General features: G+C 39.9%; 1 protein-coding gene across 3 annotated transcripts in view; it reads right to left on the bottom strand.

The window, feature by feature from the left end:
• Positions 1–229: 229 nt before the first annotated feature.
• NARS2 (asparaginyl-tRNA synthetase 2, mitochondrial) overlaps positions 230–22,536 on the bottom strand; it is a 150,740-nt gene continuing 128,433 nt past the window's right edge. For 2 of the 3 annotated variants that reach the window (XM_060103966.1, XM_060103968.1), the window contains 4 exons: positions 13,959–14,030; positions 7,040–7,137; positions 4,505–4,531; positions 230–1,240 (listed from right to left, as the gene is read on the bottom strand). In XM_060103966.1, coding sequence (XP_059959949.1) covers positions 1,096–1,240; positions 4,505–4,531; positions 7,040–7,137; positions 13,959–14,030 — 342 coding nt within the window. In that variant the 3' untranslated portion in view covers positions 230–1,095. The remainder of the gene's footprint in view (positions 1,241–4,504; positions 4,532–7,039; positions 7,138–13,958; positions 14,031–22,536) is intronic. The other variant, XM_060103967.1, reaches the window with a different exon arrangement.

Here is a 22,536-nt window from a genome sequence, read left to right as displayed (position 1 = left end):
TATCTAACATGAACTAACTGCAACACAACCGTGATTAGTTTAAATAATACACTTTGTTAGCTTTTATAATTAAGGATCAACAGTTATTAAATGTGATTTTTCATGTAGTCTGATGAAAAAAGATTTCAATTCACAATAGCAATTTTCTTAATTCAAGACCTGAAAAAGGAGTATTTTCTTCTGTAATGTTTAGTAAAGCAATGAGAATAAGATGGGAATTTATCACAGGTTAAATGGGAAGGGAGAAAAGATCCAACAACATTTTATTTTTAGCTAGTAGTTGCTTCTCAAAGGTCACAGAGGGCAGTGGTCTACTGATTAAAGACAAAGTAAAATACACAATTTCGGGACTTCCTGGCGGTCCAGTGGTTGAGACTTTGCCTTCCAGTGCGCAGGGTGAGGGTTCGATCCCTGATCGGGGAGCTGGGATCCCACATGGCTTGCGGTCAAAGGGCCAAAGCATAGAACAGAAGCAATATTGTAACAAATTCAATAAAGACTTTAAAAAATGGTCCACATCAAAAAAAAAATCTTGAAGAAGTAAAATACACAATTTCAACCTGTCCTAGAGTTTGAAAGTACCTTTGAGATCATCTAGTTCAATTTCTTCATTTTTTTCTTAATTGACACAATAGCTAATAGCTTTGAGATTCTATCTGCTGTAAGTACCTCTTTTTTTTTTCTTTTTTTTTGCGGTACGCGGGCCTCTCACTGTTGTGGCCTCTCCTGCTGCGGAGCACAGGCTCCAGACGCGCAGGCTCAGCGGCCATGGCTCATGGGCCCAGCCGCTCTGTGGCATGTGGGATCTTCCCGGACCAGGGCACGAACCCGTGTCCCCTGCATCAGCAGGTGGACTCTCAACCACTGCGCCACCAGGGACGCCCAGTACCTCTTCTTGATGGAGTTCATCTTTCCATGAAATGCCTTCAACTTTCAATGACAATCATGATCACATGTATCTTTCATGTATCTTCTGGCATGACAATTACATATTGAAAACTTCTGCATTTGTACAGTTCAAACATGCATTCCCCTGTTTGTATATTCATGTGCAGTACCTCTGGCACAGGGTGGTTTTCCTTAAGCAGTCTTCAGCTACAAAAGACACGAATGAGTAAATCTTGGAAAAGGGATAACATCTTTGATATTGTCAATTCCCAAGATGCACTGCAGATAGCGTTCAAATCCCATCCCAAAACCTCCATGTGGCACAGATCCAAATCGACGGAGGTCCAGATACCTAATTTTGAAAAACAGAGAATCATTACCTACAAATGCTTCATTTAAGATCAGATGTTATGACAGAATTTTATGTTTCGAAAGTTTTTTGCAATCATTTGTTATCATCACATCACTGTGGTAGACCAGTCTTTTTACAGAGAAGTTAAAGTGATCTCTGTCCAAGATTACCCAGACAAACAGCAGCATATCCTGTCATGCATTCATGGGCTTTGGTCACTTGATCCTTAAAGTTTGTTAGGTGCTTATATACAGAAAACTTGTCTCATGAGGCTACAGGAAAATTTCTCTTAACTTATTTTTCTTTAAATATATTCCTCTTCTATGTCTTGGTATATCTATGATAATGTTCTTTTTTTTCCTTACCAAAATCATATTGTTCAACACACAGAGAAGGGTGAAGAGTTTTGCCTGATGTATTACAAAAAGAGACCCTCTACTAGACTAGACTGTAAGCTACATCAAGGGCAGGAACTGCATCTTAGCCAACCTTTATCTCTAGTGACTGTCTGGGAATAGATGCTTACTATATGATGATTTATTGTTTGAAGGCATAAAAATATACTCTTGAGCACTGGAGTGAGGAAAAACTTTGACTTCTCTGCTTTAAGCCTAGTAGAAGATGTCCAGAGTCATTTTTCTGAAAGGCTACACAGCCTCTAAAGCCCATCCATGCACACTCTATTCCCACATAAGACTACATGTTAGAAAATGGTATGTTCATGATTCAAACTCGGATTCCAATACACCAGCCTGGGATAAAGTTATTTTAGGAAAGGAAGAGAAGGAGGAAGACTCTGTAACTATTTTTATTGTCATTTAATGGCGGGAATTCTTGAATTATACAATATTGATGAAAATAAGCTTATAGTTTCTTGAATGATTTGTAAAATATACAAAAATACAGCATAAAACTTAAGCACCACAGCTGGTAGTCATATGGCTCCTCAAGGATAAAGACTATAACCTTTTTCCCCACTATTAATAACAATGACTACATGTATTGGTATTCTAGGCAATTAAGATTAAGTACTTCTCTTTCTAAAATAAAACACAAATTGCAACTAGGTGAGTTACAACCAAGTGAGAGATCAATAAGACAGGAGTTAGTATTTAAGAACTATCAGGAATAATGGAAGGAACACAGTCTTGAGTAATTGAAATGTTTGGTAGCTGAATTAACTTTAAGTTCATAAGGCATGGGGGCAGAATACACTTTGATTTAGTGAGAAAATGAGATGAAGGGCATGTCAAACCACCTGCCACAAACACCTGCAGGATCTGAGCCGGATGCTAGAAGTCCAGTATCTAGTTTTAGCTGGCTTTAAATTTCTCATACATCGATGTCAAAACACTGGCATAAATGCCTGGAAACTGAATTCAGAAGAGGGATTCTGTCTTTAGCATTTTTCTTGCCTTTGCTTTGACAGATGGAAAAATCTACTTCTAAAAACAAGTTTTCAAAAGAATCTTTATTTGTTTGATCGTTGTTATATTGATTCTAGGGTAGCCAGATTATAGAAGAGATGGTACAAAAATTATGGAACTAGTTACGGATTATTTGCATGTGGCGTGTAGAAACAGGAAGTGAGAAAATTCTTAGACACCTGGGGTGGCTATTCACAGTGTGGTAGAACACTAGCAGAGATCACAGACTTGGAGATTTTTAATGTCCTTTCTACCTTAAATGCTATGATTATCATATAAAAGGAAGCAGATTCCAACTGTTAAAAAAATAAAATTCAAGTGAGTCAATTTTTAAGATCTTAATTGGCTTTATTCAGTGATTCATGAATCAGGCAGTATCCCATCTAGCAATAGAAAAGAGCTCCCAAGAGCTCTACAGAATGATTATAGGCAGAAGTGGGTACTAGCAAAGAGTGGGTGGTTTCAGGCAAGGTCGCCTTCCTTTAGGAGATGGCAGGGGTCTAGCAGGCAGATTACCTCACCAGTGTTGACCAGGTAATTTTAGGTTCCCTGGTTCAAGATTCCACTCCTGGGGGATGTCACAACTCTAATTAAGTTAGGTATTAAGTCTCAGTTTGGTGATGTGAGCTGAGCACAAGTGACTCCATGTTGAGCCTGCTGTCTCTTTTATGAACAAAATCATAAATATTTATACTTGGAGATGTTAGGAGTTTGAAAACGTTAGTTGGGAAAGAGTAGTATTGAAATGATTAATAAAGACCAGAAAAGGTCTAAACCAATAATTAAGATTTATATATAACTAGTTTTTATACACTATGAATATTACCTTGTAGACAGAAAGAAACGGAGGTAAAATGCATAAGCTTGACAATCAGGCTCATCTACCTAATAGCAAGACTCAGAACAAAAGAAGGAAAGGGGGAAGGAAACTAAATTAAGCTTCTACTCTGTGTAGATACTTAACCTGTATTGTTTCCTTTCATCCTAACAATAACCCTGTGAAGTAGATATTATCATTCCATTTTACGGCCAAGAAAACCAAGACTCAAGAGAGATTAAATATGCCAAAATTCATTACTGATAAATAGTGAAGCAATCTAGGGCCATTACTTGAACCCAATTTTAGGCTTTTTTGCATCTCTGAAATCTAGCTCCTTCATTACGAAAAGGCAAGTGTGTAATTTAACCTTTCCTTCTCCTGAGGACAGCAAAAGAATTAATAATATTGTTGATATTATTATACTAAGATCCTGAAAGAGTCTTATTACACAAATAAAAATAAATAAATAATTTGTATATACTGAAAAGTACTTGAAGAAAGGGTCTGCAGAAAGAACACCAGAACAACTTAGGAATGCAGACAATGATCTTCCCTAAGCAGCTTAGATCTCTACAGTTGGTGGAGACCTCAGGGACCACTTAGCTCAAGCTCCTAATTTCACACATAGAGAAAATGAAGCATAATGGTTAGGAACAAAGTCCCAGCTCTATGCTTCTAACTGTGTGCTCCTGCTTCAGTCAGTTAACATCTCTAGGCCTCAGGCATGGAGGGATAATAAAAAGAGAATAAGAATAGTACCTAACTAACAGGTGGTTGTGATGATTACACGAGACAATATACATCAAAATTTTAACACAGTTATCTGGCACACAATAGGTAATAAATAAATGGCAGACATTATTATTACTACTTTTCAAAGACTCAAAGGGAGTAAATAATCTGAGAACCTGTTCATTGTTTTAACACTCTTCGATAGCACCCTGGAAATACAAGTGAAAACTATTTAACACTCAGACCCACAACTAGAATAAGAGTCATCAGGGGTCACATTCTCACCATTGGTAGGCTTCTGTTAGTCCTGACCTGTAAAAGGAAAACAACAAAATTATTTCAGAGAATGGCAATAAGATAAATATACTAACCACCAAACATTTATTCTGGGTTGTGTGCACAGTGCTCTTTATAAAGAAGTACATACCAAAACCTGTGCTCTTAAATAACACGCAATACACTTAAGAAGCTGAGCCTTTATTAGGTGGTAAGAAAGGTAAGATAACCAATAGTAGGAAAACCAATAGTCCAAGGTATTATCAAATAATAAATGCTATAGAAGGAAAGTATGGTCCAGAGCCCAAAAGAAGGGCTTCATTTGAGATAAATTTATCATCCTGTGACATAAGAAAAGTACAATTACTACTATATAGGGTTGTTGAAAGGCACACACAGACAAGTGATGTAGAGACACAATTTTCTTTCCACAATATTAAAACAATAATAGATTCTGAGGCTGCCTTCATAATATGGCTGCAAATTGGTTTTTGCCAATTTGAGAAATGTTAAAACAACTTAAAGCTTTTAGTACTCATGAAATTTAATTTCAGCCCTTAAAAGTGTTTGGGACCACTGTGTACCTCAAAGTGATCAAGGTTATGAAAAATTCAAATATACAAAAATATGAAAAACATGAACAGAAGTCACAGACAGATCTCTGAGATAGGTAAACACATATATCCACTTCATTAGGAAAGACAAATTTGGATATTATCAGATATTAGGTAAACATTTAATGTTATGAGGAAAGGTTTCCTGAAGGAAGGAAGCAAGCAAAGAAAACAGACCAATTAATCTTTCAACAGATGAAGTTCCTTGCCATGTGTGATTTTTATTGTGCTTTAAAAAAACCCAGAAAATCTTCAAATTCTTTCCATCTAAGGAGTTTTACCATCACTTCAATTCCACGATTTTTCCAGGACTTCTTAACACTATAGTAATACTAAGGAGTTAGTAGTCTATGTGATAAAAGAGTCCTCCCAGAACATATTTATCCTCTTTCTTCTGGACACTAACCAAATAGAGCAGTTCAAATGATTGGGATTACAAAACCAAGTTACTCAACAGACTCATAGGTTCGGATCTGGGAAAATCAACAACTTTTTAAGCATTTCTCCATTAGGAAAAGAAGGCCTTAACAAATGGCTAATTTAATAAACATGTCAAACAATCATGACTTTTCCAGGTTACTGTGAAACTTAGTATTATCTGGAGAGAAAGATTAAGCCTTCAACATGGGAAAGTCATTTTTTAAAACGGTCTGGCACAGTAAAAGTGGAAACCATGGAAAACAGAGGTTTATAACCTTGGTTAGTTTAGGAAGTCATTGTGGTTTGTTGGCAGACCATGCATATACAGGAGTGGTAGTTCGATTAGAAACATGATTCCCTCCTCCTCATCTCCAAAACATTTTCTGGTGTTTATGGATACATTTCCCAGGTCTCAAACAGTGAGTTAAAATAAAGTTATTCAAATACCTAAATCAAGATGCTTACATAGTAGAAAACCTGAGGAAGGGAAAACTGCTTATTCTAAATGCTAGCTTGCTTAGTGGATATTTTTAGTTTCTTTCTCCCTCCATCTTTATCCTTTCCTTGCTTCAGGGCCTGTCCTTATGCCCTGTAGGAGTCTGCCAGTCATAATTGAGAGTTAAACACACACACAAAGTGAAGAACAAACTTTAAGGGGGAAAATTTTCCTTTTCTATCATTAACTTTTTTAAAAATTTTTAATTAATTAATTTATTTATTTTTGGCAGTGTTGGGTCTTCGTTGCTGCACATGGGCTTTCTCTAGTCGCAGCGAGCAAGGGCTACTCTTTGTTGTGGTGCGCAGGCTTCTCTTTGTGGTGGCTTCTCTTGTTGAGGAGCATGGGCTCTAGGTGCATGGGCTTCAGTAGTTGTGGCACACAGGCTCTAGAGCACAGGCTCAGTAGTTGTGTCACATGGGCCTAGATGCTCTGTGGCATGTGGGATCTTCCCGGACCAGGGCTCAAACCTGTGTCCCCTGCATTGGCAGGCAGATTCTCAACCACTGCACCACCAGGGAAACCCCTCTATCATTAACTTTTTTTTTTTGCGGTACGCGGGCCTCTCACTGTTGTGGCCTCTCCTGTTGCAGAGCACAGGCTCTGGATGCACAGGCTCAGCGTCCATGGCTCATGGGCCCAGCCGCTCCGCGGCATGTGGGCTCTTCCCGGACTGGGGCACGAACCTGTGTTCCCTGCATCGGCAGGTGGACTCTCAACCACTGCGCCACCAGGGAAGCCCTATCATTAACTTTAAAAACAGCTATTTCCATAGGGAGAGATACATACATATAGTGGCAAAAAATCATTGTGTTTCATATAATAGTTCTAGTCTTTCAGAAAGAGAAGCTCAGAGAGGTTAAGTAACAGCTTGCTCAAGGTCACACAGAATCTGAGATCCAGGTCTGTCAGGAGCTACGGCCCATGTGCTATTCTCTGTTAGTTTGCCATGACTGCCTTTGAGTGCCCCATCCCCAATTTCTGAATTCTGTTTCTTCTAGGTCTCACCAATACCTGGCTAATTGCTGCTCTAAGAAATGGTATCGTTCTTCTCTGAGGCTTCCCCCAAAGAGTTCTCCAACTCCAGGAACCAGAAGATCAACAGCAGCAACCTAAAAAGGAAAAAACGCATAAACAACATTCCATTTTCAGAGCATTCCAACAACTGTCAGATTCTGAAGCAAGTGGAACGTTTAACATTTTGTCAACTGGCTATTTAACTGCTTACCAGAATCTTATTTATGTTACCTGTTGATGTTCCCTGTTTTAATACCAAATGTTTAATATTATCTTTAGAATACAAAATGCAGGTGGACAGTTTCCCCTCTGGCACCATTTATGCAGTATACTTAACAAAAATGTGTTTTCTGCACAAATGTGATACAAATGTTAATTATAAAAATGTGGGAAGTATTAAAAATTATGAAAAATATTAAAAAACACCTATTAGCATGCAGAAGCAATTACATGTTGGCATATTTTCTTTCAAGTTTTTCTTCTTATATGCTTAAAGAGTATAGCAGAGATCAAATTATATATAAAATTTACCATTCTAATTGTCTTAGCTAATATTATACAATAAATATTTTTCCTATGTCAGTAAAAATACTTCACATACTTAATGTTTTAACGGCTTCACAGTTTACTGTTTAGAAGTATCATAGTTTATTTAATAGTTTATTTAACTGCTTTCCTTTTGTTGAACATTTAGGGGTGTGTGTGTGTGAGAGTGTGTGTGTCTTTTCTCTTATAAATAATGTGGCACTGAAGTTTTTCTTTAATTCGAAGTATGTTAGGACATGTAAAATATGTTCTGATCATTAATCAAATTAAAACAAAGAGATACCACTTTGGAGTTATCAAAATGGTGAAGATAAACGACATAAACAATATGGATTAGAGAATGCATAGACCAACACTCTCGTACATCTGATACAACCTTTCTAGTGAGCAACTTGGCAAAAGATAATCAAAGCCTTAAAAATGCAATATGCTTCGACTCAGCAATAGGAGTTCTAGGAACGAGTTCTAACAAAATAATCAGAGATGCAAAAAAAAAAAAAAAGATCAATTCACAGGATGTTATTTGTATTTTCTTATTTTCTGCAATAGAGGTGTGTTACACTTCCGTAATAAAACAACAAAAATTTTTTAATAGGGGAAAATGGTAGCTTGATGTTTTAATTTGTATTTCTTCACTTACTAGTAATATTTACTTTTTGAGAATGTTTATTTGCTGTCTATATTATTTTGTGACTTAGCAATTCTTTTTTTGGGGTGGGGGGAATAAAGGGGGACCAGGCAGACATTTTAAGGGCCAAGAATCTGAAGGCACAAAACTCAGAAAGATTTATTTTACAAATGAAAAATTAGGAACCCATAAAATACATTTAATAACACATAAAACACTTACTTTAAATGTCACATTATATTATAAACTCTTTTTTTTTTTTTTTTTTTTTTTTGCGGTATGCGGGCCTCTCACTGTTGTGGCCTCCCCCGTTGCGGAGCACAGGCTCCGGACGCGCAGGCTCCGGACGCGCAGGCTCAGCGGCCATGGCTCACGGGCCCAGCCGCTCCGCGGCATATGGGATCCTCCCAGACCGGGGCACGAACCCGTATCCCCTGCATCGGCAGGCGGACTCTCAACCACTTGCGCCACCAGGGAGGCCCTAAACTCTTTTCTTAAACTCTGCCTTACTTTACTATTAAGCCATTCTCCTGTTTTCTGATTTCAGAATTTTTGACTGATACATAGTTTATAAATAATTAAGATTAATAAAGAATGTAATAATTTAAGAATGTGTGCCAAATGCTACATAATCCTCAGTACTATCATTAAAGAGAAAACACGAGACATGATTTTCATCCATCAGCTGAATCAAAGTGAAAGCAAATGGAAATTTACTAATGGTTTCTACTTTTACAGAATCTCCTACCACTCAATAAGCTTGTGAGGAGTAAGTGTACAAACATGCCTTTTTCACACTACCACTGCTGGTTGACTATGTTTTAGTAATTCTTCTATGAACCTGGAAGACCTAAAATGAACAGGCAAGTATTTTAGAATGTGGATTTGGTGACTCAGACAGGATAGTAGGTAATGAAACACAGCTTTGGCTAGGTAAACAAGAGAGCTTTACTAATGTGAAGAGCAAATTCTCACAGGCTATATACAATTAATAGAGCTGGACTCCAGTCAGGACCCTGCAGTTACCCCTTCTTTTCTCAGAGAAAGGAGAAGATCAAGGGAGTTTTTATGGCCACAGAAGGACAGGTATCATTATCTACTAGTATACTGCTTTTAGACATGGCTAAAATATGCTAGGAGCTAAGAGACACATGATGAAAAATTTGTTCTTAACGTCAATCCAGAGTTTTAAATTTAGAGTTACAAGCAATCAGGGTTGGAAGAGAACAATCAAGTGGCTCTCTGGCCTTTGCTTGAAAATATTTAAGCAAATATTTAATATAATTACACTAACTGTTTACTAATATTTAATGTACTATATTAATAAACTTAACAAATATTTAATAAAAATATTTAAGGGAACCAATACCCCTGAAATATAGCATTCCATCCTTGTATAGCTCTGTCAGAAAGGACAGGTATATTCAAAATCTATCATTTTAAAGTTTTTGAAGTAAGGGCAACTCCAAGGTACAAAGGTGTACAGAGACTGATTCCGGTACGGCAAGTACATGCAAAGCTTTAAGAGACAGAACTAAAGAAGTCCACTGCCTCAAAAGAAAACAAAATGCTGAGGAATCAGCTATTATGGAAGAATAAGAAGTAGGTGTCCAGCAGAGGCTGGTGGCCAGTGATGAGGAACTGAGGCAAGCCTTGATGCATCAAACAAGAGATCCATTTCTTGCTTGGTCCTGCTGCTAACACAGCTAAAACAAGCAAAAACCCTTTTGGGATCTTAGCATTTTTTGCAGGTCTAAATTATGTCAACTTTGGACCTTAGGTTCTTTTAATGTTATTTTTAGAGGAGTGTAAGACTCCTATTTATCTTTTTTTTTTTTTTTTTTTTTTGCGGTACGCGGGCCTCTCACTGTTGTGGCGTCTCCCGTTGCGGAGCACAGGCTCTAGATGCGCAGGCTCTAGATGCGCAGGCTCAGCGGCCATGGCTCACGGGCCCAGCTGCTCCACGGCATGTGGGATCTTCCCGGACCGGGGCACGAACTTGTGTCCCCTGCATCAGCAGGCGGACTCTCAACCACTGCGCCACCAGGGAAGCCCTCCTATTTATCTTTGATTACAAACCTCCTTTGTATTAATATTTGATTTCCCTCCATCTCCCAACAATTATACTCCCCTAGTTATGACAACCAAAAAAGTCTCCAAACACTGCTGAATGTCTCCTGGGTGGGGGTAAGGAGGAACAAAATAACCCCTGATTGAGAAACACTGCTTTACATCAATGAATTGGCTTTTTAAAACTTACGCTGCATGTCCATCCTGGCTTGAAACGATAAAAAAGCCTCTTTCTGAGGTATTGCTGATCTTGTGGCCGATGGGAAAAAAGAGCACGATGAGAATGTAGTAAAAGCATTTGTCCAGAAGTAATGTACGTAGGTCATGTTTGCTTCCAATTCTTGGCCAATGTAAGCCACATACAAGTCACGAAGCTCATGTCAATGGGGCAGGGAAGTAAATACCCCTGCCCCTGCCTCCTGAGGGCAGAGTGGCAACCATTTATGTGTAATAAAACAATTTACCAGGTAACTTTTCCCCCCACCTACTTGGGCTCTTCCACTTCCACTTTCCCAACCAATTTCTCATTGTTAATTAGAATTCAGGTCAGAATAGCAGTTCCCCTATTTCCTTCCTCTGTACGCTGGGAAAGGAACTTATCAGTAGGAAAGAACTTACCAATGAGTCTATTTTAGTTGAATAAAAAGTTTAGAAGATCAAGTCCCGTATCACTACTAATTTTGTGACATGCAGAAGGAAGACATCCTCATCTATGTCCTTTCTTTGTCTGGATGGTCTGAAAATTCACAGTCTCAGGCAGGAGAATTTCCTGTATGTTTCCTTGACATGGAGAGTAAAGTTGCTTCCCCTCCTAGGAGCTGTGGACCTTTTAAGTAAGGCATTCCTCTTAATGCCTCATCAATGTTGCATGACTACAGGGTACTATTTCTTTTTTATGAAGGATAGATTCATCTCTTGGTGAAGAAAGGCCCACAAAGGCCTTCTTCTCCTCTCTTCCTACATATAAACTTCTTCTCTTTTCTGTTACTTTAGGTTTCCCTTCAACAATATCAGATCTGTTTACGTCCTGCTTTCCTTTTATAATGAGATCTTCCAATCTACCTAGAGATTCTGCACACTTTCTGAGAACCTATAGTAAAGTATTCCTCAAATATAAATAATGACATTTACATTAGTAGACACAGAGCGGCACTTTCTTCTGATATGATATAAAAAAATACTGCAGGGGGCTTCCCTGGTGGCGCAGTGGTTGGGGGCCCACCTGCCGATGCAGGGGACACAGGTTCGTGCCCCGGTCCGGGAAGATCCCACATGCTGCGCAGTGGCTGGGCCGGTGAGCCATGGCCGCTGAGCCTGCGCGTCTGGAGCCTGTGCTCTGCAACGGGAGAGGCCACAACAGTGAGAGGCCCGCGTACCGCAAAAAAAAAAAACAAACAAACTGCATTCCCTAAAGATCACTGTAACAATCCCCTCAATTTCCACACTTCTCAGTTAAAGCTGAGATTCCAGATAGGATTCTTCTATCTGCGTCTCCACCTGGTAACTACTGGGCTAATTACTACAGGAACTGCCTGTTTCTCCAGGGCTCTAGGGGAGGTAAAAGGCACATACAGATATAATACAACTCATGACATAGGGGTGAACAAAGTACAAAATGTGGAGCGACTCACACAAATTTCTTAAGAAGTAATGAGAAAAACTTGGTTGTGTGTTTGCCAAGTGACGGGTGGTAAGGCAGTTAGAGTGCAAAAGGTTGAAAACAAGCAAGTTGCCCAGATCATGAGCAGGTGATTAGTTTGCCAGGATGGGCTGGCAGGTATGTGGTTTACAGGAGTCTAAAGCTAGCTTAAAGAGCCAGGGGCTGAGCAATCCTGCCCTTGATGAGGAAGTGAGAATCCACAGGCTGCACAAGGAAATGTCCTCCTAATTCAAAGCTGACCAAATTTCACCTAAAATCTCCACTGTGTTCCTGTGCATCTTTGGGAGACTTGAAATAAATAGAAGGACTTTAGTTCTGCTGTCCTCTCACTCTCCTACACAGTTCTCAATGAAGGCTACAAATATATATATATATATATATATATATATATATATATATATTTTTTTTTTTAAAGCTACAAATATTTTTACTACACCCTTTGCTAACTTCTTTAGTCTTAAAACTTATTCCACTTTGGGCACATCTTCTAGGCCAGAATGCTGTCTGGCACATCTTCCTCCACTGTGTATGAGTTTTGATTTTGCTTAAGTCACACAGCTACAGCAGCATGCTGTCTAGAAATAGTGTGTGTTGGTATTTAAGCTGAACAGCCCTGGTCTCTATTTATGACACTCCCTTTTGACTCCTACTCTTTGATTCCAATCAGTGTACTGAAAAGAAAACTCAGCCCTTGAATTAAAAAATGAACAGGCTAGATAGGAACAAGGCCTTTAATATTTAATATATAACCTCTTCTATGCTAAATTCAAAGAGAGGGGAAAAAAGTTTAATGTCCCATCTTCTGCTACCTATTTTTAAATATTGATGAAAAACAGAAACCGAACACCTCCCTATTCAGTTTCTCACAGGTGCTACCAACAATGGAGCAATATTATGTACTATTATCAAAGGAAGAAGACTGTTCCATAAATCACAGGAAATAAATTTGTGGTTTAAGCCTCTATGAGCTTTTGCTCTAACTGCTTATACAGATAGTATCTGGCCCCTAAAAACAATGAGGTGCAGCTAGGAAAGAGAGCCTTCCAGATGTGACAGCGTGAAGATGCAGATGGGCTACATGTAGCAAGGAATGAAAATGGCCTTTGGATAGTAAAATGGCTAGTCTGGGAGCATCTTAGATGGACTGAAATGCATACTTTCTACTTCGACATAAATTCCCAGGATAGTCATTAGTCCTAGATATGGGCAAAATTGGAAATTCCCTTCATCACTATTTCTGTTGGTTTGAGGCTCAAGTTATTTTGATGCAGGTCGGTTAATTAGCCCCAAGCTCAGGGAAATTCATTAGATACCCTTGGGTGAGTACTCTTCCTCCCAAGTTGACTTCGCAATATGTACTTTATTGAGTGCCCACTAACGCTTTAATTTTTATGATTTACTAAGTAATACTGATAAAATTAAAAAAATTAGAACATTACCCGGTGATCTTGGCATCCTATCAGGGACGGTTGGGCAGTCACTTTTCCTAATCACACATGGCTTCTCTGTGAAGCCAATACCCTAACTGAATATTTGCCACCTGCCTTTGGAGGACTTATGCAGGACCCAAATTCAGGGGCATATGGCATTTTGCATGTTTGCTTAGATTCATTTTATTTAGGCCCATGATCTGTCCCCTTCAAATGATCAAATATGTTTGGTAATTTACAAGTTATTCTTATATATCCAAATGAGCAAAGACTTAGGCTACCTGAGATCAGAGAATTTTAGAGCTGGTTAGTACACTATAGGTCAGTTAATCCAATTCTCTGATTTTATGGAGGGAGAAACTGAGGCTCAGAGATTGGAGAAACTTGCCTAAGGCCATAAAAATAACTAGTAAGAGAGGTGGCTTTCAAACCCGGCACTAGTAACTTCTTAGTCCAGTGTACTTTTCACTATTACATGCTGCATACCATTATTAATATTATTATTTTTTGGAGGGGGTGAGGGAAAGAAAGAAAGAAAAAGAAACTATAGCTGTAAAAATATACCATATTACTATTCATTACCTCTGGCCAAATGTTACAAGCGTAGGTTACACATTCCCCTGTAGTTCTCTCTTGATTTCCTAAAGAAGGCAACTGTGAAACACACCTGTTTTAATTTTTTAGATTGAACTGCACCCTTTGCAGAAACTCTTGCAACCCTACTCATAACCTGTTATTGCACCCCTACTAAAAGAAACACAGAATTTGGTTAGCTGACCCAAAGCCTGTTCATTCACCACTGGAAAAAATAAAGTAGGGATGGAAGCAGACACTTTATATTAATATAGGTTGGTTGAAAAGAAATCTAGGTTGCTTATGAATCAATGTTGTATACAGTTTAAGTAAATTATATTTTAATGATTTAGCTCTGAGAGGCTATAAGCTATAGCACTGCATAAATTACAAAAGTACACTAAAGTTTATTACAATGCCTTCAGGTTTCAGGCTGTGAGACCACATTATTAGAGAGACTTGGGACTTCCCTGGTGGCGCAGTGGTTAAGAATCTGCCTGCCAATGCACCACAACTACTGAGCCGGTGCTCTAGAGCCCATGAGCCACAACTACTGAGCACACGTGCCACAACTACTGAGCCCGTGTGCCGCAAGGACTGAAGCCTGTGCGCCTAGAGCTCATGCTCTGCAACAAGAGAAGCCACCGCAATGAGAAGCCCGCACACTTCAACAAAGAGTAGCCCCTGCTCGCCACAACTAGAGGAAGCCCACGTGCAGCAACGAAGGCCCAACACAGCCAAAAATAAATAAATAAATAAATTAAATAAATTAAAAAAAAATAGAGACTCGTCATAATGAAGGCTTCCCGGTACTTCTAAAGGTACCACCTATGACTGCAGTCTACGAGCGAACTGCCTTTTAAGGAATCTTACGTAATGGCATGTTATGATGTGGCATCCGCCACTCCAACACACACACATTTTAACGTTATTGGGCTGTAACACAATAAAGATTTTATCAAAATTTAGAAGGAAAGGGGACTTCACACTTATTGACTACCTACCACCCCAAACACTAGGCTGTGTACTTTTCATATATTATTAACTATGGGTTAATTCAATCCCCATAATCCTGGAAAATATTATCATCTTATTTTTACAGATGGGAAAGTAAGACTCAAAGAAATTAGGTGGTTTATCTAAGATCACATAGTTTATAACACAAAGACCTGAGACCTGAAACCAAGAGTGCCTGATTCTAAAGCGCCTGGACTTTCCTATATGCCATGTTGCCATCACTCAAAAAAATTTGAGTAAAAGCTGCTCTTTAGCTTCCCAGGAACTTCCTTAGTAAATCACATCACTTTCTCACTACTTCTCCACTGTGGGTCTAAAACTGTGTTGGGCTCGATTCATCCACCCATTCATCCACCCACCTACACATCACCAAATAGATATCAGGTGCCTGCTATGTCCCAGGCATTATGCTAGGCACTAGGATACACTGATAAGTGAAAAAAAGGTCCTCAAGTCCTTTGGCATAGAGAAAAGAGTCACTAATTAAACAGTCATGCAAATAAATGTAAAATTACAACTGTGTTAAGGATTATGATGGATTAAGAGTTAGTAGTTCTGGGTCTGAAATTCAACATGGTACCACTGTACTGTCTAACAGGTCTCTGACTCAGTCTGGAGGATCAAGGGAGGTTTCTCTGGGGAAATGACTACTGAGAAGAGATCCGAAGAGTAAGTAAAATTAGGTGAAAAAGACTGTTCTAGATTGAGGGAAGACTATGTGCAAAGATCCTGTGATGAGGGAAAGTCCTGCCTATCTGAAGACACGAGACGGAAGCAGCCAGACTACACTGGGGTTTGTAGGCCAAATAAAGGATCTTGATTTTTATTCTAAGAGTAATGGGAGGCCACTGAACGGTTTTTAGAACGGAGAGAACATGATCAGATTTACATTTTCTAAAGCTCATGCTGAAATGGGGAGAATGGACTCAGAGGAAGAAAGAATGGATACAGGAAGACCAGGTAGGAGGCTACTGAAGTAGTCTGGGCAAGAAATGATGGTATGGAGTCTTCCGGGTAAGATGGCGGAAGAGTAAGACGCGGAGATCACCTTCCTCCCCACGGATACACCAGAAATACAGCTACACGTGGAACAACTCCTACAGAACACCTACTGAACGCTGGCAGAAGACCCCAGACCTCCCAAAAGGCAAGAAACTCCCCACATACCTAGGTAGGGCAAAGCGGAGAGATTCCCGCACAGAGGAGCAGTGCCGAGCGGCACTCACCAGCCCGAAAGGATTGTCTGCTCCCCCGCCGGGGCGGGCGGCGCTGGAGCTGAGGCTCGGGCTTCGGTCAGAGCGCAGGGAGAGGACTGGGGCTGGCGGCGAGAACTCAGCCTGAAGGGGGCTAATGTGCCATAGCTAGCCGGGAGGGAATCCGGGAAAACTCTGGAGCTGCCGAAGAGGCAGGAGACTTTTTCTTCCCTCTTGGTTTCCTGGTGCGCGAGGAGAGGGGATTAAGAGCGCCGCGTAAAGGAGCTCCAGAGACGGGCGCGAGTCGCGGCTGAAAGCGCGGAGCCCAGAGACGGGCGTGGGACGCTGGGGCTGCTGCTGCCGCCGCCAAGAAGCCTGTGTGCGAGCGCAGGTCACTGTCCACACCGCCCTTCCGGGAGCCTGTGCAGCCTGCCACTGCCGGGGTCCCGGGATACAGGGGCGGCTTCCCTGGGAGAACGCACAGCACGCCTCGGGCTGGTGCAACGTCACGCCGACCTCTGCCGCTGCAGGCTCGCCCCGCACTCCGTCCCCCTCCCTCCCGCCCGGCCTGAGTGAGCCAGAGTCCCCGAAGAGGCTGCTCCTTTAACCCTGTCCTGTCTGAGCGAAGAACAGACGCCCTCCGGCGACCTACACGCAGAGGCGGGGCCAAATCCAAAGCTGAGACCCAGGAGCTGTGAGAACAAAGAAGAGAAAGGGAAGCCTCTCCCAGAAGCCTCAGAAGCAGCGGATTAAAGCTCCACAATCAACTTGATGTACCCTGCATCTGTGGAATACATGAATAGACAACAAATCATCCCAAATTGAGGAGCCAGGAGTCAGTGCTGTGCCTCTGAGGTGGGAGAGCCAACTTCAGGACACTGGTCCACAAGAGACCTCCCAGCTCCACACAATATCAAACGGCGAAAATCTTCCAGAGATCTCCATCTCAACAGCAGCACCCAGCTTCACTCAACGACCAGCAAGCTATAGTGCTGGACACCCTATGCCAAACAACTAGCAAGACAGGAACACAACGCCACCCATTAGCAGAGAGGTGACCTAAAATCATAAAAAGTCTGCAGACACCCCAAAACACACCACCAGACGTGGACCTGCCCACCAGAAAGACAAGATCCAGCCTCATCCACCAGAACACAGGCAATAGTCCCCTCCACCAAGAAGCCTACACAACCCACTAAACCAACCTTAGCCACTGGGGACAGACACCAAAAACAACGGGAACTACGAACCTGCAGCCTGCAAAAAGGAGACCCCAAACACAGTAACATAAGCAAAATGAGAAGACAGAAAAACACACAGCAGGAGAAGGAGCAAGATAAAAACCCACCAGACCTAACAAATGAAGAGGTAATAGGCAGTCTACCTGAAAAAGAATTCAGAATAATGATGGTAAAGATGATCCAAAATCTTGGAAATAGAATAGACAAAATGCAAGAAACAGTTAACAAGGACCTAGAAGAACTAAAGATGAATCAAGCATCGATTAAAAACACAATAAATGAAATAAAAAATACTCTAGATGGGATCAATAGCAGAATAACTGAGGCAGAAGAACGGATAAGTGAGGTGGAAGATAAAATAGTGGAAATAACTGCTGCAGAGCAAAATAAAGAAAAAAGAATGAAAAGAACAGAGGACAGTCTCAGAGACCTCTGGGACAACATTAAACACACCAACATTCGAATTATAGGGGTTCCAGAAGAAGAAGAGAAAAAGAAAGGGACTGAGAAAATATTTGAAGAGATTATAGTTGAAAACTTCCCTAATATGGGAAAGGAAATAGTTAATCAAGTCCAGGAGGCACAGAGAGTCCCATACAGAATAAATCCAAGGAGAAATACACCAAGACACATATTAATCAAACTGTCAAAAATTAAACACAAAGAAATCATATTAAAAGCAGCAAGGCAAAAACAACAAATAACACACAAGGGAATCCCCATCAGGATAACAGCTGATCTCTCAGCAGAAACTCTACAAGCCAGAAGGGAGTGGCAGGACATAATTAAAGTGATGAAGGAGAAAAACCTGCAACCAAGATTACTCTACCCAGCAAGGATCTCATTCAGATTTGATGGAGAAATTAAAACGTTTACAGACAAGCAAAAGCTGAGAGAGTTCAGCACCACCAAACCAGCTTTACAACAAATGCTAAAGGAATTTCTCTAGGCAAGAAACACAACAGAAGGAAAAGAACTACAATAACGAACCCAAAACAATTAAGAAAATGGGAATAGGAACATACATATCAATAATTACCTTAAATGTAAATGGACTAAATGCTCCCACCAAAAGACACAGACTGGCTGAATGGATACAAAAACAAGACCCATATATATGCTGTCTACAAGAGACCCACTTCAGACCTAGAGACACATACAGACTGAAAGTAAGGGGATGGAAAAAGATATTCCATGCAAATGGAAACCAAAAGAAAGCTGGAGTAGCAATTCTCATATCAGACAAAATAGACTTTAAAATAAAGACTACTAGAAGAGACAAAGAAGGACACTACATAATGATCAAGGGATCAATCCAAGAAGAAGATATAACAATTGTAAATATTTATGCACCCAACATAGGAGCACCTCAATACATAAGGAAATATTAACAGCCATAAAAGGAGAAATCGACAGTAACACAATCATAGTAGGGGACTTTAACACCCCACTTTCACCAATGGACAGGTCATCCAAAATGAAAATAAATAAGGAAACACATGCTTTAAATGATACATTAAACAAGATGGACTTAATTGATATTTATAGGACATTCCATCCAAAAACAACAGAATACACATTTTTCTCAAGTGCTCATGGAACATTCTCCAGGATAGATCATATCTTGGGTCACAAATCAAGCCTTGGTAAATTTAAGAAAATTGAAATTGTATCAAGTATCTTTTCCAACCACAATGCTATGAGACTAGATATCAATTACAGGAAAAGAGCTGTAAAACATACAAACACATGGAGGCTAAACAACACACTACTTAATAACGAAGTGATCACTGAAGAAATCAAAGAGGAAATTAAAAAATACCTAGAAACAAATGACAATGGAGACACGACGACCCAAAACCTATGGGATGCAGCAAAAGCAGTTCTAAGAGGGAAGTTTATGGCAATACAATCCCACCTTAAGAAACAGGAAACATCTTGAATAAACAACCTAAACTTGCACCTAAAGCAATTAGAGAAAGAAGAACAAAAACATCCCAAAGTTAGCAGAAGGAAAGAAATCATAAAAATCAGATCAGAAATAAATGAAAAAGAAATGAAGGAAACGATAGCAAAGATCAATAAAACTAAAAGCTGGTTCTTTGAGAAGATAAACAAAATTGATAAACCATTAGCCAGACTCATCAAGAAAAAAAGGGAGAAGACTCAAATCAATAGAATTAGAAATGAAAAAGGAGAAGTAACAACTGACACTGCAGAAATACAAAAGATCATGAGAGATTACTATAAGCAACTCTATGCCAATAAAATGGACAACCTGGAAGAAATGGACAAATTCTTAGAAATGCACAACCTGCCAAGACTGAATCAGGAAGAAATAGAAAATATGAACAGACCAATCACAAGCACTGAAATTGAAACTGTGATCAAAAATCTTCCGACAAACAAAAGCCCAGGACCAGATGGCTTCACAGGCGAATTCTATCAAGCATTTAGAGAAGAGCTAACACCTATCCTTCTCAAACTCTTCCAAAATATAGCAGAGGGAGGAACACTCCCAAACTCATTCTACGAGGCCACCATCACCTTGATACCAAAACCAGACAAGGATGTCACAAAGAAAGAAAACTACAGGCCAATATCACTGATGAACATAGATGCAAAAATCCTCAACAAAATACTAGCAAACAGAATCCAACAGCACATTAAAAGGATCATACACCATGATCAAGTGGGGTTTATTCCAGGAATGCAAGGATTCTTCAATATACGCAAATCAATCAACGTGATACACCATATTAACAAACTGAAGGAGAAAAACCATATGATCATCTCAATAGATGCAGAGAAAGCTTTTGACAAAATTCAACACCCATTTATGATAAAAACCCTGCAGAAAGTAGGCATAGAGGGAACTTTCCTCAACATAATAAAGGCCATATATGACAAACCCACAGCCAGCATCGTCCTCAATGGTGAAAAATTGAAACCATTTCCACTAAGATCAGGAACCAGACAAGGTTGCCCACTCTCACCACTCTTATTCAACATAGTTTTGGAAGTTTTAGCCACAGCAATCAGAGAAGAAAAGGAAATAAAAGGAATCCAAATGGGAAAAGAAGAAGTAAAGCTGTCACTGTTTGCAGATGACATGATACTATACATAGAGAATCCTAAAGATGCTACCAGAAAACTACTAGAGCTAATCAATGAATTTGGTAAAGTTGCAGGATACAAAATTAATGCACAGAAATCTCTGGCATTCCTATATACTAATGATGAAAAATCTGAAAGTGAAATCAAGGAAACACTCCCATTTACCATTGCAACAAAAAGAATAAAATATCTAGGAATAAACCTACCTAAGGAGACAAAAGACCTGTATGCAGAAAATTATGACACTGATGAAAGAAATTAAAGATGATACAAATAGATGGAGAGATGTACCATGTTCTTGGATTGGAAGAATCAACATTGTGAAAATGACTCTACTACCCAAAGCAATCTACAGATTCAATGCAATCCCTATCAAACTACCAATGGCATTTTTCACAGAACTAGAACAAAAAATTTCACAATTTGTATGGAAACACAAAAGACCCCGAATAGCCAAAGCAATCTTGAGAACGAAAAATGGAGCTGGAGGAATCAGGCTCCCTGACTTCAGACTATACTACAAAGCTACAGTAATGAAGACAGTATGGTACTGGCACAAAAACAGAAAGATAGATCAATGGAACAGGATAGAAAGCCCAGAGATAAACCCACGGACATATGGTCACCTTATCTTTGATAAAGGAGGCAGGAATGTACAGTGGAGAAAGGACAGTCTCTTCAATAAGTGGTGCTGGGAAAACTGGACAGGGACATGTAAAAGTATGAGATTAGATCACTCCCTAACACCATACACAAAAATAAGCTCAAAATGGATTAAAGACCTAAATGTAAGGCCAGACACTATCAAACTCCTAGAGGAAAACATAGGCAGAACACTCTATGACATAAATCACAGCAAGATCCTTTTTGACCCACCTCCTAGAGAAATGGAAATAAAGACAAAAATAAACACATGGGACCTAATGAAACGTCAAAGCTTTTGCACAGCAAAGGAAACCATAAACAAGACCAAAAGACAACCCTCAGAATGGGAGAAAATATTTGCAAATGAAGCAACTGACAAAGGATTAATCTCCAAAATTTATAAGCAGCTCATGCAGCTCAATATCAAAAAAACAAACAACCCAATCCAAAAATGGGCAGAAGACCTAAATAGACATTTCTCCACAGAAGATATACAGACAGCCAACAAACACATGAAAGGATGCTCAACATCTTTACTCATTAGAGAAATGCAAATCAAAACTACAATGAGATATCATCTCACACCGGTCAGAATGGCCATCATCAAAAAATCTAGAAACAATAAATGCTGGAGAGGGTGTGGAAAAAAGGGAACACTCTTGCACTGCTGGTGGGAATGTGAATTGGTACAGCCACTATGGAGAACGGTATGGAGGTTCCTTAAAAAACTACAAATAGAACTACCATATGACCCAGCAATCCCACTACTGGGCATATACCCTGAGAAAACCATAATTCAAAAAGAGACATGTACCAAAATGTTCATAGCACCCCTATTTACAATAGCCCGGAGGGCCTCCCTGGTGGCGCAAGTGGTTGAGAGTCCGCCTGCCGATGCAGGGGATACGGGTTCGTGCCCCGGTCTGGGAGGATCCCATATGCCGCGGAGCGGCTGGGCCCGTGAGCCATGGCCGCTGAGCCTGCGCGTCTGGAGCCTGTGCTCCGCAACGGGGGAGGCCACAACAGTGAGAGGCCCGCATACCGCAAAAAAAAAAAAAAAAAGCCCGGAGATGGAAACAACCTAAGTGTCCATCATCGGATGAATGGGTAAAGAAGATGTGGCACATATATACAATGGAATATTACTCAGCCATAAAAAGAAATGAAATTGAGCTATTTGTAATGAGGTGGATGGACCTAGAGTCTGTCATACAGAGTGAAGTAAGTCAGAAAGAGAAAGACAAATACTGTATGCTGACACATATATATGGAATTTAAGAAAAAAAATGTCATCAAGAACCTAGGAGTAAGACAGGAATAAAGACACAGACCTACTAGAGCATGGACTTGAGGATATGGGGAGGGGGAAGGGTA

Source organism: Mesoplodon densirostris, chromosome 7 (assembly GCF_025265405.1).
Source record: "Mesoplodon densirostris isolate mMesDen1 chromosome 7, mMesDen1 primary haplotype, whole genome shotgun sequence".
Taxonomy (NCBI): Eukaryota; Metazoa; Chordata; class Mammalia; order Artiodactyla; family Ziphiidae; genus Mesoplodon; species Mesoplodon densirostris.
This window is presented reverse-complemented; position numbering and strand designations above follow the sequence as displayed.